The sequence below is a fragment of the Canis lupus genome, chromosome 15 (genome assembly GCF_011100685.1).
Source record: "Canis lupus familiaris isolate Mischka breed German Shepherd chromosome 15, alternate assembly UU_Cfam_GSD_1.0, whole genome shotgun sequence".
NCBI lineage: Eukaryota > Metazoa > Chordata > Mammalia > Carnivora > Canidae > Canis > Canis lupus.
The window spans coordinates 10924854-10940275 of record NC_049236.1 but is presented as its reverse complement, the minus strand read 5'-3'; the positions used below and the strand labels follow the sequence as shown (position 1 = coordinate 10940275).

At 42.1% G+C, this 15422-nt stretch overlaps 1 protein-coding gene across 7 annotated transcripts in view; it reads left to right on the top strand.

Moving 5' to 3' along the window:
• Nucleotides 1-13090, top strand: part of ELAVL4 (ELAV like RNA binding protein 4) — a 90229-nt gene extending 77139 nt beyond the window's left edge. For 6 of the 7 annotated variants that reach the window (XM_038558078.1, XM_038558082.1, XM_038558084.1 and 3 more), the window contains 4 exons: nucleotides 3030-3183; nucleotides 4822-5047; nucleotides 6675-6713; nucleotides 10080-13090. In XM_038558078.1, coding sequence (XP_038414006.1) covers nucleotides 3030-3183; nucleotides 4822-5047; nucleotides 6675-6713; nucleotides 10080-10449 — 789 coding nt within the window. In that variant the 3' untranslated portion in view covers nucleotides 10450-13090. The remainder of the gene's footprint in view (nucleotides 1-3029; nucleotides 3184-4821; nucleotides 5048-6674; nucleotides 6714-10079) is intronic. The other variant, XM_038558081.1, reaches the window with a different exon arrangement.
• Nucleotides 13091-15422: the final 2332 nt, after the last annotated feature.

The following is a 15422-nucleotide window of genomic DNA, read 5'->3' as shown; positions in this document are numbered from 1 at the left end:
TCCTCCCCCAGCTCTGGCTGCCCAGACCATTGGGTGTCAAGGTCATTAGTATCCATTGCATGTCCAGCAGGCTCTGCACTAAGCTCTTGACTGTCATCATCTTATGTCCTCACAGCAGAGGAGGGCTATCACTAGACCACCGGTCCCTGTCCCCACCACACACCTCTCTCACAACCAGTCTCACCTCGGCTCTGTCTTCTTCTTGGCCCTTTTAACCCTTTATCAGAAGGGCTAGTAGTCTTCCCTTCTCTGTGTTCCAGTCCCAGCTCTCTAGCCCTGGAATAGCACACATCCTGGGGCATTGTGGTAATTGGTCCATATGCGTGCCATTCTTGCATTCAACTCATGTTTATTGGGTACCTCCTGTGTGTTGTCCCCACTGGACTTGGAAATCCTTTAGAGCAAGAAACCACTCTTTGTTCTCGCTTGTTGGGCATCCCCAGCACACAGCACGGTGCCTGCTGCATAGCAGATCCTCAGGAAATGTTTGCTAAGAGAAGGCCTCTAGGTGATGTCTAGTCATAGAACCATCTCCTTTCAGTCCTTCCAACCCCAGACCCCGGGGAATAGGAAACCTATCTCTTAGCTCTTAGCTTAATAGGGAAACACAGCTATGATTCTGGATGCTTAACTCTTGGTGAGGCCCCTAAGTGGAGAAACCCAAGCTGCAGTTAGCCCCAGAGAATCACCAACACCTACATTGTTCAGTATGTTTTATGGGCATGTTCATTTATTCTTTCTGTCAGCGTTGAGCATTCTACAGGTATGAGGCTCTGTGCTGCAAGGTAGAGCCCACAAAGATGAATAACACACACACACACACACACACACACACACACACACACACACACACCATGACCACAATGAGATCAGCAGACCAGATAGAAAGGTGGTGAATCAAGGTCAGAATGGGTTAAGTATGGACCATGGGTGCAGTTCATTGAGAGCACTAGTAGTGTGTTGGGGGGATTTTTAGGAGGAAGTAAGATCAGGGAAAGCTGTCAAGAGAACATGGCTTTGGAGCTGCGCCTTAAAGGAGAATACGATTAGGGCCTGAGAAAGTAGGTGGAAAAGTTTTCCCCATGAGCAAAGCCATAGAAGTAGGAGGGTATGTTATGGGGTATGTTATGGGGCAGCACAAATGTAATTCAGGTAATTAATTTGTCTAATAATTGGCAGGGGTGAGACAGGGGTACTCTTATTACTGTGAATGTATCACTACAGTGTTCTTATTCCCTTCTCCCTACCACTCCTTTCTCATGCCTAAAAATTAGTTCTGCTGGGTTATAACCTGAAAGACTTTGTTCCTCAAAGGATGGGGTAGGAGAGCCTTGTGTGGAGTGATGGTCTGTGCAAGCAGTCACATGAAATTCCTGCTCCTTTAGCCCCCACTCCCCAGGGACTGGCCATGTAAATGTCCCTTTGCACGTCAGCCCTCTGCTGGGAACCAGCCTACTGGGGCCAGCCCTGAGTTTCTAGAAGAGATAGATACTGCAGATAGGCTGCCTCGCTCCAATAGAGGGAGGAGACCAGCGAGGCAGATTCGTCACTCACATCATTTTATCTGTTGAGTCAACATCTATTTTTAGGGACCTGGCATCTCTGTCATGGAGTGGGAGCGAGTGCCAAGGGTGAGGGGTCTGCTAAGCCTTCATTCCTCTTTGCTAGATCCACTGTCAGACCCATTCTCACATGCAAGCTCTGCTTCACCACTCGAGATGTAGTTCTTGATGCCAAGGGTCCAGTTTAACATGTACACTTTCTTCTGTACCCAGGCTTCTGTGTGTGCGCAGTACACAAGCACATGCACACTCGCTCACCCCTCTAGTCTTAGCAGGCCTTGTAAATTGGTTATATGGATTAAATAAAACTCCCAACTGAAAAATGCTAAGGCATATAGGTCCCTTCCTGTCCAACATTGTCAGATGTGCTCCGAAATGACTGTTTTCATCATCTATTCTGAGCCATAACTGCCCCAGAAATAGCTTTAGCAGGAAAGTGCTTTTGTTAGACTAGCTGTAAATTATATTTCAAATGTCTGATGTTGTTTTCTTAAAAAATAAATAAATAAGTAAATGAAAGTCTAAAATTAATGACTGCTGGGGTTTGCTTTGCTTATGTGTACTGCTACAGATTTGGCTTCTTGCAGATGGAATTTCAGATCTGTTTACACTTCTGTGTTAGCTTTTTGGGGGAAAAAAAAGCAGTTGAGAGATCTGGGAGGACAAATTTACAAAGTCGAACTTATTATAACCATCCGTGAGGCTCGCTTCTTTCTCCCCCTGCCCTCTCCCTCCCTCCTTCACCGTCTCCCCCCGCCCCTCGTTTTGTTGATTGTGGTTTTATCTGCTCCTCCTCAAAGTTAGAAGGCAACTGGTTCTTGCAGATGTTATGACAAGGTCACATATCCAGTTTCACAAGCAGATGTTCATGAAGCCCCATTTCACCAGCACTTTGTCATTCAGTGAGAGCAGACCTTGTGGGAGCAGATTGGAACAACACAAAGGACGGGACATAAAAAATCTTGCAGAGAACCTGATTGCTTTAATGTGTTGAAGACGAAGGGCTTGGGGGTGGGGAGGGCGGCAAGGAGAGAAATCTGCAGAGCAGAATTTCATGGAGGTTTTTTTTTTTTTTTTTTTTTTTTTTGGTTTATTCAAAGATTATTATGTGTTGGATACAGTAAATCATCTATACACCCACATCCAGGAGGTAAATCTTCAGAACTCCGTGCGTGGGTAGTTCTGCATTTAACAGCTGCCATACAGTAGCTATTTTGTTCTGCTCTAAGAGACCCTTATCTGTGCATTTGTTTTAAGTTATCGCCAACTCTCCTTTTGTTCCTCTATTGCTGTTCTCCTGATTCTCGTTACCATTGCAAGAGTAGCGAAGAATCTCAACTACTGAGTTATTTCAACTGACACCATGAGTTAGAATGATAGACGAGGGGCTGCCATTTCAGTTGTTGACTCAGCCTCTACTTGGAGGGTGTTGCTATAATGGATTTAGCTCCTCTTGCCTTTTCCCAGGTCTCATATGCCCGTCCGAGCTCTGCCTCAATCAGGGATGCTAACCTCTACGTTAGCGGCCTTCCCAAAACCATGACCCAGAAGGAACTGGAGCAGCTTTTCTCGCAATATGGCCGTATCATCACCTCTCGAATCCTGGTTGATCAAGTCACAGGTTAAGTGTTTCTTTGTCATTTCTTTCCTTGTGTCTCAATGCCGCAGCCAGTGCCCTGTGACCCATTGGAGCAGAGAGATAATGGTTACTTACGGTAAAGGAGATACGGGTCATGCGTAGGTAGATTTTTGACTTAGGAGAAAGACTTCTTACCAATCAAATGCCCACATCTAAAATGGGCCATCTTAGGAGGTAGATCTCCATCATGGGAATTGTTCCAGCAGCAGCTAAACTACTTGGCAGGGCTGTAAAGCAGATTCAGGCATCAGGTTGTGAGTGGGACTGAATGACCTTCAAAGTCTCTTTCAACCCTCAACCAAGTAACATTACTTTTATGCGTGAAAAGAACCTGCATTAGAGCTCCGGCTCCGGTGACAGCATCGTAGAGCTGGAGGGAACCTCATGCTGCCTCATTTCACACATGAGAAAATGGAGGTCCAGAGTGAAGGCTCTGACTCCTGCCCGGCTAGTTAGTAGCAGCACAGGGACAGGAACCCAGGGCCTGGTACTGTGCTACTTTGTCCAGAATAAAGAAAGGCAACCACCACCTCTCGGTAAGAAATGTAAGGTGCCCTGGGTTGCGTTTTTAGTGACCGAATGTTTTCACCTACTCCACATCTGATCCCAATTTAAAACACCCCCTGAGAGCAGCTTAGCGTGTGTTTATCATTCAACGCATGCAACAAACCCTCAGTGAAGGCAGCTCTGCCCCCCAGACACTGTGCAGAGGGACACTGGGGACCAGGGATAAAGGAGGCACAGTCCTGCCCTTGCTGGACTCCAGTATGATGAGCACCTGCTAGGGGCTGTCCAGGGGACCACGGGAGCTCAGGAGAAGGTGTGCTGCACCTTGTTGCGAAGGCTCCATCAAGGAAGTGATGTTTGAGCAGGGTTTTGGAGGATGACCTGCAGTTACTTGGCACAAAGGAGGGATAGAGATTTCTAGGTGGATGTGATGCATCCTATAAAATAGGTGGATAGGACATATTGTAAGGCGTGGAGTCGAGAAAGAACACAACCTGTTCAAGGAGTAAATACGGCTGGCATGAGGCTCAACAGAGGATTTGGGGCCACATCATCAGGGGCATTAGATGCCGTACTGAGAAGTCTGACTTATCTGTTTGCAACATGGGCCCACGGAAAGGGTTTTTGTGGGTTTTGTTTGTTATTCTGTGTGTGGAGTGGGAAACAGGTACCATGCACAAGGTAAAGAATTGAAAAGTTATGAAAAATGTATAAAGGATGTTTTTAAAGAGTGTAATGTGGTCAGAGTTTGCTTGTCAAATAGATTACATAGTTGCTAGGTGTGAAGGGCACATGGCAGGACTAGACGCTGAGTGATGGGTGACAACAACTAAGGGAGACCAGGACTGAACGGGCCAGTGCTAGAGGCTGGAATGGATGTAACAGGTGCCTGTGTTCTGTGGGTGGCAGTCACTGGTCCAGAGCCGTGGTAGCAAAAACACAGGCAGATGCATCCTGATGGGTGAGAGGGATTTGGGGAGGCAGGCTCAGCCCTGGCCCCACTAGTGGGCTGACTCCCCCTAGAATATCCATGTGGCCCAGCCCATCTCTTCCCAAGGATGTTTACCAGTTTGGTTTGTTCATGCTTTATGAAGGCTCTTTCTCTTTCCCCAGGAGTGTCCAGAGGGGTGGGATTCATCCGGTTTGATAAGAGAATCGAGGCAGAAGAAGCCATCAAAGGGCTGAACGGCCAGAAGCCCAGCGGTGCTACGGAACCGATTACTGTGAAGTTTGCCAACAACCCCAGCCAGAAGTCCAGCCAGGCGCTGCTGTCCCAGCTCTACCAATCCCCCAACCGGCGCTACCCTGGCCCGCTTCACCACCAGGCCCAGAGGTTCAGGTAGGCACAGCCTCCAGGGAAGGGCCCTGCTACACAAATACACAGCTGGGCGAGGGCCAGGGAAACCCACAGCCCTGAAAGATGGGGCAAAGCCTAAGAACCTCCGCCCCCAGGAGTCCCTGTGTGAACGAACCTCCCCACTGAGCCTCAGTTTCCACTACTGTAAAATGAAATGGTTGGACCAGATGCTCTTCCAAGCCCCCTTTCAACTTACCACTGTGACTGGTTAAACTTCAGATTCTTGGATTAGAACAAAATTTCTACATTTAACCAAACCAGAAGGTTCCATTTCAACAAAAGTTCATCCACAAATAAATGGCCACATTCAACACCTTAGACTTAAGGCTGAGGGAATGGCTTTTAATAAAGTTAAAGAAAAGTGTAGGCCAGGAGGCAGATCCTCCCAGGGAGAATGGTTTGGCCTGTCCTCCTCTTTCTCCTGCAGGTTACTCTGTAGGGTAGGTAGTCTCTTTTGTGTTAACTTCACTCTGACTCTGAAGTCAGCAGATTCTGGGAAGACAAGAAGGAAGATTTTTCTAAGCCTTGTTAATGTTTCCTCAGGCACCCAACCCTCCCAATGTGCTGGGGCACTTCCCTTCTCCTGGGACATTTCGGAAAGGCAGGTTTCACTCCTTGAAGCCAATCAACCTGACTGCCTTTGTTGTACAAGAGATAGGAACATTTTTGACGTGTCCATAATAATTTTAAATACTTATTTTATTCCACGATCTCCCAACTACCCTTTAATTGAAAGGGTTTTTGTTTTTTGGTTTTTTTTCTCCTTTTCAAACATCACATGGAAAGATAGCAGGCCCTCCATCTGGCCATGACGAGGAGGAAAATCAGCCTCAGCAGTGTCCTGTCCTGGGAATTTGAAAGGGTTAATGATTTCATGAAGAGTCCAAGTCATCTAATTTTTATTTTGTGTGAGAGCACATGCAGTATTTATGTAAAAAGCCTTTCCAGCAGGCTTCTAATGGTGGAAACTATGGTTACTACTGCCCCATGGTGTGAATAGCTTGTCCTCCAGTAAAATACTGAACATGAGGGAGATTATAACATAATGGCAATTTGCTAGGAGGAGCTTTCAGGTTGTAAATAGTAAGCTAATTGTAAAAAATCTTAACCCTCAAACTCCTTCTTCCCCCCAAAAAATGTGTGTGGTAAGAAGATTTAGTTAATGTAGCTAGAATAAGAGAAAAGATCCATTCTGCTATGCATTGTGCATGCACGTGTATTCCTTTCATGCACGAGTTTAATTGCAATAAAAGGTGAATCGTAATAAAAGGTGAACGATGTAAGAAACTGCCCCCTTTTAATGATTTCACACACGATATAAAATGAAATCCACACAAATGTTCTGAGGGGGGGGGAGTGGGATTAATTCAGACCTTGAAAGAAAGGGAGCTTCATTAGACACTTGCTTTAAACTCTAGCATTGACCTGAACATGAATTACTCATAGTTGGAGGCAGAAAAGGGGGAACTACCAGTGGATAGACTCCTAAGCATTGGGGAAAGTTATTGAGCTTTTCTTCTTTGAAAATGGAGCATTCTTATTAATAGTTCCATTGAGCGATCTTGCCATCTGTGAGGCATTAACCCAGAGACCCTCCTTCTCTTTGCAGGCTGGACAATTTGCTTAATATGGCCTATGGCGTAAAGAGGTAATTAAAACTCCACAGATTGCCAGATGTCCGTGTTGGCACAGACTGGGGCTAGAAATTTTTTTTTTTTAATTCACTAACTTTACTTTTTTTTTTTTTTAATTCTTCCTTTTTCCTCCACCAGCATGTCAAATTCTTAATTTTAATTTCAGACCTCAGTTGGTTTTGTTTCTTTTAGGGCACACAAAGTGTGCTTGTGTGTTTCACTTTTTCTTTTATTTGCAGGTGGGCTTCTCCTACGGTTCAGGTGCCACAGCTACCAAGCCCTTCATAATCTGGTTCTCTGGATGCCTCCCCTAAGGGAGAAGGCTCCTACTCTTTGCCAGCTGATCTTGCAAACTTGCAGAGCAACTGTTTGGCATTAGCAATGCCAAGATTCAGTTAAGAGGGCAGATTCCAGCAAATCAAAATTAGAACATTTTGCTAATCATGGTTGACAATCTTATGATTGTCAGTGGAAAAATTAGATTTTGGACTACCAGGCCTGGCCGAAGCATGAATAAACGTGTGGATGACCTGCTGACTCTCACCCCCACCTCAGGGTGCATTTCAGGGCACAGCCTGAGAATGAAGTGTATCTGTGTGCACCTCAACCAGGAGTTTCTTTTGTTACAGGTTTTAGCAGTTATAAATCCTCCCTTGGTTTTACATGTATTATGTTTTAAACTTGCGGTTTCTTTAATTTAAAGCCTTTCTGTGGGGTCGGGGGCTCAAAGAGAATCAAGGTTTGTGGGGCTCTCTGAATGCAGTCACAGGAATGATCCAGACCTAGTCTGAAAGCTGAGTCTCAGGAAGTTGAGTACGTTATGTCACTGTGTCCATGAGATTCCCATATGTGCTTTTGATAAGCTCCACTGAGCTGCTAGGGACATAGCATCTTCATCATCCTGCTCAATAGAGCTGCACACTTTAATTCCCCTTCCTACAGTCAGGCAAAGAGATGTGGTCCTTAATAGTCCCAGTCACACTCCCATATGAGGCAGTGTTTCACCACTTGGCCATGCATGGTAAGTACCCCGACTCTGGAAACTGGCACACAGTAGAGGAAGTAAGCTGACTGCAGACTCACTAGCACAGCGCCAGCCTCTCAGATCTCAATCTTGGCACCAGGAGGATGACTGTGAATTACTTCCATGTGTCTGGCACACTGCTTGCCTCTTCCCTCTCCCACTTTTACATTTTTCCCACCTCAGGCCTTCATTACCCTCCAACTTCAGGGAGGTGGCACCAATTATGTACGGATGCTTAGGCATGATGAGGCCAGAGAAGGCATAGCAGCAGCATGCACGCTGCCACCATCTCTGGTTCCCCACTCAGAGCAAACACCACTAGTCCATAAGAGCATTCTCTTTTCCTGTTGGACCCAGATTTGGATCCAGACTCCTTCCTCCCAAAGTGCTCCAGGTGGCCATCACCCACTAGAGCTGAGACTCTGCTTGAAACCTCTTTGCTGGCTCCTGATTTTGATGGCCTTAAAATAAATACCTCGCTGTTCTCTACCTTTAACCTGAACGGAGTCAATTCACTCAGTTGGAGGAGAGAAGGCTGAGAAGACAGTCTTCAGAAATAATGCAAATAACAGACATGGATTTGCCCTTCTAAGAATCCTTACCATGCTGTTTTTTGGTTTTGTCTTGTTACTTGTTTTTAAGCAAGAGACAAGATTGACTTAGTGACTGATGCCAAAATTAGTACCTATTGAGTTGTTATGTTTAGCATATCTTCAGCAGCCATTTGATTATCTAAATTCTCTTTAGATGCAGAACTGTTCTTTCATTGGACTTTCAGATCTCCGAGAATATTTGCTTATTTTAAGACATCCTAGGGATGCCTGGGCAGCTGTCAGTTAAACATAGGATTCTTGATTTGGCTCAGGTCGTGTTCTCAGGGTTGTGAGATCGAGTCCCTAATGTCTAATCAAACTCCCACACTGGGTGTGAAGCCTGTTTGAGACTCTCTCTCCATCTTCCCCCCCTCCTAAAAAACAAAACACAAAACAACAAAACATCCTAGATATGGGACACCTGGGTGGCTCAGTGGTTGAATGTCTGCCTTCGACTCAGGTTGTGATCCCTGGGTCCTGGAATTGAGTTCCATATCGAGCTCCCTGCATGGAGCCTGCTTCTCCAGCTCTGCCCATGTCTCTGCCCCTCTCTATGTGTCTCATGAATAAATAAATAAAATCTTAAAAAAAAAAAGTCCCAGATAACACTTTACTCCATTCTTTCCCCAGTTTTGCTTCCTCTCTTCTTCCTATCCCCTTTTTCATAAGACAAAACAAAACAAAACCCAACCACATGAAAACCAGGACACTAGTCAATGGATAGGGCCCAAATCCCTGTATACGTTTGGTATAAAACAAAATGTTAACAAATATTTTTCTGCCGTGGGCCCTGGTTACCTAATCTAGATGCATCCATTATGAATCACACATGGATATATTTTATCAGACAGTGAATAGGATCTGAAGGGTTGTTTTGCTTTTCAAGATAACATGAAAACTGAGATTTCAAAGCCCAATACAAAAGTAGCTGTAATAGGGCAAATAACAGTTTTCAGCTTTTCTAATTCAAGATACATAAATGCACAAACCACTTGAAATCTCACTCCTGTGATGCTTAGAAATGAATTCCAGATAATATAGCATCAAGGAGTGATAATGTCTTTATTATTATGGCTTGGGGGTTTTTCTTTTGGAACTCTTTTGAATAGATGCTAAATGAAACAGAACCACCCATCTGATTAATAACAAGGTATGTCTGTTCATTCTCATGTGTCTCTCTCCTCAAAATATCAAGAGATCTTTGACAACCATAAGTCAGGGGACTGCAAAGACGGTAGACTTGAGCACTCCTGGGGCCATCTCCAAATCTGCCCTAAAAAATAAATAAAATTTCCCAAGCATTGATATCCACCAATGTTATTCACTCATGCAATCAAGAAGTATTTACTGAGAGTCTATTTTCTATGTGTCACTATGTCTGTGATGTTCCCGTATGTGCCCAGCTGAATAAATAAGTAGAGCAACAGAATGAATGAAACCGAGCTCCTCCTCCCAAGAGCTCGCTGTCTGTTGTGGGGAGGGACAAGAAGGATCAGGGTGGGAGACCCTATGACCATATACTGTGGCAGAAGCATAATGGAGCCTTGCTCTGGGAGTTCCTTGTGGTTATTAGGAATCGACCTAGCCTTTTTCTTGCCATATATGGGCCTTAGCCAGTTTAGCCTTTCCATTCAAAAGAAATGCCACAGACACTAGTTTTTTTGTGTTATGGTTTTTAAACCCTGAAGACTCTCCTTGCAAACACTCACTCAGCCCTCTGCCCCATGTCTGTGTCTGTGCATCTGTGTGTTATCCGTGGTCAGACTGATGTCTGGACCAGTCCCCCCTTCTACCTGTTCCCCCAGGTTCTCCCCAATCACAATTGATGGGATGACAAGCCTTGTGGGAATGAACATCCCTGGTCACACGGGAACGGGCTGGTGCATCTTTGTCTACAACCTGTCCCCTGATTCCGACGAGAGTGTCCTCTGGCAGCTCTTTGGCCCCTTCGGCGCCGTGAACAACGTCAAGGTCATCCGCGACTTCAACACCAACAAGTGCAAGGGCTTCGGCTTTGTCACCATGACCAACTATGATGAGGCGGCCATGGCCATTGCCAGCCTCAACGGGTACCGCCTAGGAGACCGAGTGTTGCAAGTTTCCTTTAAAACCAACAAAGCCCACAAGTCCTGAATTTCCCATCCTTACTTATTAAAATATATATATAAATATATACGAACAAAACACATGCGCGCACACACACACACACACATACACACGCACACACACAAAAGAGAGAGAAACAAACTTTTCGAGGCTTATATTCAACCATGGACTTTATAAGCCAGTGTTGCCTAAGTATTAAAACATTGGATTATCCTGACGTGTACCAGGAAAGGATTTTATAATGCTTAGAAAAAAAGAAAAAAAAAAAAACAAAAAAATACCTTTGATGCATTGAATGTTCTTTCATAGCTGTCGTTGTTGAATATAATATACATAGATAGCGATGTGCAGGGATTTTAACCCAGCCAGCTAACTTTACTACCTTCCTTGAAGGTGGGTCTTTTTAAGATGACCATTCGCTCATTTGAAGAAGAAAAACAAAAAACAAAAAAAAAATAATAAAAATAAAACAATTTTTACAAAGTAATGGGATTCAAAGAAAGAAAAAAAAAAGATTTTTCTTTTTTGTCACAAAGTTGATCCAATCAGATTGGTAAAAACCCCCCACACAAATCAAAAGAGGAATAATAAAAATTGCAAAAATGAAAAAAAAACTTTTGCAAATTTTTTTATTTTTCCTTTTTTCTTTTATATCATGTGAACTAAAAACAGTCTTCTGTTAGGGGATGGGGGCAAGGGGGATACCTGATGACATTAACAATTTAATAACATTAACATTGTTGCCAAAGAGGTGGTCTCTTTGCTGAAAATGGGTTTCAAGAAAAATCTATTTTTATAAAATATAAAGAATTTTTACAAGAGAATCTGGATTTGAGAAAAAAATATTTTGACTGGCTAATTTAGGGGAAATTGACAACTTTGTCGCGTTCATACTGCACTGGTAACTTTTTAGAGATCAAGATGTGTGTTTTAAACTGGATTCGTAGACTGTTTTTTGAAGGATGGGCTATAAACAGATGATCTTCATATCTTTTCATAGCATGTAATAATAATAAAAAACAATTATTAATTACTAGGGGAAAGGAGTGTTCGTTCTACCCAGGGTACCACAGTTCCCCACAGTCAAAACCCAAAAGCAAGGAGATGAGTTGAAAGACAGTTTTTCTTTAAGTCATCAGTATGGGATGTCAGCAGAACAAAAATTAAAAAGATTAATTTTCCTTTTGATCTAAAACTTCCTTAGTTTGAGCAGTAGGTGCTACGAAATTATTTACATATCTTAGTATCATAGTTAAATGTAATGTGTTTAGGAGAGGAAAACAAAAGATACATTTGCTTTAAATTCATTAAGGAATTTTCAAATTCACTTTGTAGCCCATGCTGATAGAATTGGGCTGTGTTGGTACATTTGAAACACTGTTTATGTTGCTTGAAACACTTATTTATTTAATCGCCGATGTGATGATGCCTATGGCCGAGATCAAATATAGCTAGATTGGCTAGACTACTTATTTGTTTACTTAAACTATGGGAAGAAGCATATTATTGTGTCATTCTGTTGTGTGTGTATGTGTATATACAATATAAATATATATATATAAAGTTATTTTTTCTTTGGGTTAATTTATTATAAGTTGTAACACTTGGCTAGTTTTGTTTGTATATGTCTTACAATGTTTTCTTAAGATATTTAAGTGACAGTTAAAGAGGTATCAAGGTAACTTGTGTAGAACTATTGTTTGATATATTGTCATGTTTGTTGTGAATATTTTTTCTTACTGCACAGTAGAAAAATAAAAACAACTGGGTCTTTATTTTAATGTAATTCAGATTGGGGAAAACAAAACAGAGCTAAGGGAACAAAATGACTGAGGGAGCATCCTCCCGCGTCCAGTGCACTGATCATTTTAGTATGTTTGTGCTTTGTACGGTTATATATTTAAAACAAAAACAAAACAAAAAAATACAAGGGTTCATGCTCTTCCCTGGGTAATAGAAACAGTTACTCGCTATGCATAATCTAGTTGATAGTTAAATTTGCTATTGCTTTTCTTGTCTTGTTATATAAAATCTTTTCAATACAAGTTTAGTCTTAATGGTAATAAAACGTTATGGTTATTTATAACTTGTGCTTATTTTGTGCGTTTTTTCCCATGCTGAACCCACTAAGTGCATGTAGAGAGAACTGTTGTTTTCACACTGAAGAGGCAAGCTTTGTAGTAGCAGTCGTAGTGGTAGACAGATCACGAAAACCAAGGCTGCATCATAGACTCCTCCTTTACATTTTTTTTCTGTTTTTTTTCCTCTTTTCGGTTGCGGAAAAAAAAAAAAAAAAAAACAACCACCAGATTTCAGTTCAGAGAACACTCGTTCAACATTCAGGGAAAACTTTTTACATCGCCTGCTATGAATGAACGCAGTTTGCTGGCAAAGTTTTGATGCATTTGCTGAGCATTAGTGGGAAAGGCATGCCAAAAATCTCTTCTCTATAATGTGTTCACTCTTGGGGGAAAAAAAAGGGAAAAAAAATCTTAGGACCAGGCAGTTGTATACTTTAGTTATAATGAATGACTTCATGTTAATCTTGCTAGTTTAGATGATTTCTGAGGGGAAGTATTGTAAATGTTTTTTTTTTCCATAACCTTGTTGTGTTTGAATTATTTGTACTTTATCTGTCCAGACAATAAATGAAAGTGTGTAGAATGGATTTGAGCTTCCCAGATTTTTAAATGTGTTCACTCAAACTTTTTTTTGTAGCATCTTCAGATTTCCCCAATAATTTTATCATTAAACAAATGCAAAAACAAACAAACAAACAAACAAAGTAGAGTAAAATTGTTCTTTGCAACTTAGCCCAGTCTCTCCAAGTCAATTCTGTATTCAAAAGTCACTGGCCTAGTTCCTTATGACTGAAAGTGTGGCTCCAGCCGCCAGTATCTGCATCATCTGGGAGCTTGTTAAAATGCAGAATCTTGGGCTGAATGCAAATCTATATTTAAGCAGATTCCCAGGTGAATCACCGGCACTTTAAAGTGAGGAACACTGCCCTGATTGATAACGAGCTGGCACGTTTGGCTTTATGTTTGGCATGATGATACATTGGCGTCTGTTATCCATTTATAACTTATCTGTGACTTATTCAGAAGAAAGGAGATCACTATTTGCAGAGCATCTATTGTCAGGCTGTGTGGTGCCCTCTGCATTCTCCCACTTGGCTCCCCAGCAATCCGGGGGAAGTGGATAGCACTATCCTCATTTCACAGATGGCAAGACTGAGGCACAATAGAATAAGCTGCTTGAAACAGCCAGCAAGTTCCCAGCTGGGTTTTGGATCCCAGTCTGATTGTACTGCACAGCACCTCAGCATCAAGGTCACAGAGCTTGCGCAGTTTTAAGGAAACAGACCTTAAAACAGACCTTTGCATTGGAAGTGACAGCTAAACAAGAAAGGTCACCTTTTTATTTTAGCATTCACTTTTGCATAGAAGCGGCAAATATTTGACTTTCTTACCTTAAATAGAAACCCTAAGCAAGGACTTAAACAGTGTATATAAAAAAAAATAAAAGTTAAAAAAAGCCATGGATTTTGAGCTCCCCTGAGAGGGGGCACAAAATGCCTAAGGTATCATGAAGTCATATTAAAATAATGCCTTGAACTTTACAGATGAGCTTTTTAGTGATTTCCTGATACGATCACTCTTGGATGATCTACTGTCTGTCTTTCGTTTCCATTTTCTCCCTAATTGAAAATTCATAATGCCCCATAAACCATCACCGTCCATAAACTGACACTTGCAGAAGAAATGCTCCCACTGAGCCAGATGAAGGAATAGTCAGATTCTCTTCCATTTCTCATTAGCCACCCCCCTTTTTATTATTATATTAAATTACCTCAATGGTTGGGATAATTAAATTCAGGGCAAAGAATGGGATTTAATTAACCAAGCTAAATATTAAAACTAAGTCAGCCTGAACTTCACGTAGTTGAACTTAAAGATTCTTATTTTAGTTTTATTTAAAGACAAGCCCCTATGTTCCTTTTCTGAAGAAAAATGGACAAACTCCTAGCTGCTCCCAGGAATAACAGAGCTTCACAATGTGTGTATACGATCTAAAAACGTCACTGCTAAACCTGCAATGGTTATTACTAATCATCACCACCTCTGATCCTTAAAGGTGTCGTTTTAGTGCACTTTAAGCAAATGGATATATTATTTTGGAATATTAGAAGTCGGTGGAATCTTACCAGTTCCTAATGTTCACTCCCCGGCTTCCAACAGATCTATCCTGAAAGTTTCACAAATGGCTGTAGGCGTTTAAATAGGTCTGTAAAATATCCATAACAGGCCATTCTACATACACTCTCTTGGCAGCACTTCTCAACATCAGCATAACATGTCTGCCTAACATCTAATAAAAATTTCATCTTGCTGTGAGTGTAAGCCTGTTACCTTAAATCTCCAGGCAAACATTATATAGTTTCTGTAGGTGTTTGTGGGAAAGTTTTAACAAATCACAAGAATGCAGAAATTATTACATTTCTTTTAGGTCCTAGGTACATTATGTTTTGCTTGGATGAAAAATTGCATGCCAGGGAAGGCTGAAGGCATTTACTTAGTGTTATTTCTGTCAAACCGATAGGAAGAAAGGAAGGCAAAAAACATGAGCTTGTGTCTGTAACCATCCCGCATCATCACCAGCATCAACACTAACTACATCTGGCAGCGAAGATCAAGCAATGACCAAATGTTATTACAGCCAGAAGATTTTATCAACTTGGGTCCTATTTAAATTTCTTTCAACAAGACTAGTCATTATTTGTTCATTTATAAATAAAAAAATTTCAATCCCAGAGAACATTTAAAAGTACATTTGAAACTCAAAGTCTCATAGTGCTTCTCTGCAGACAGTATTTGTGTCTAGCTACCTTAGCCGTGTCAAAATTTGGCACTTAATCGCCTTTCACCAGAGCTGGTTCAGGAAACTCTCAGTTCTTCACATTGTTTTGCACTTAACTTTCTGCAGGCACCATGCCTTTG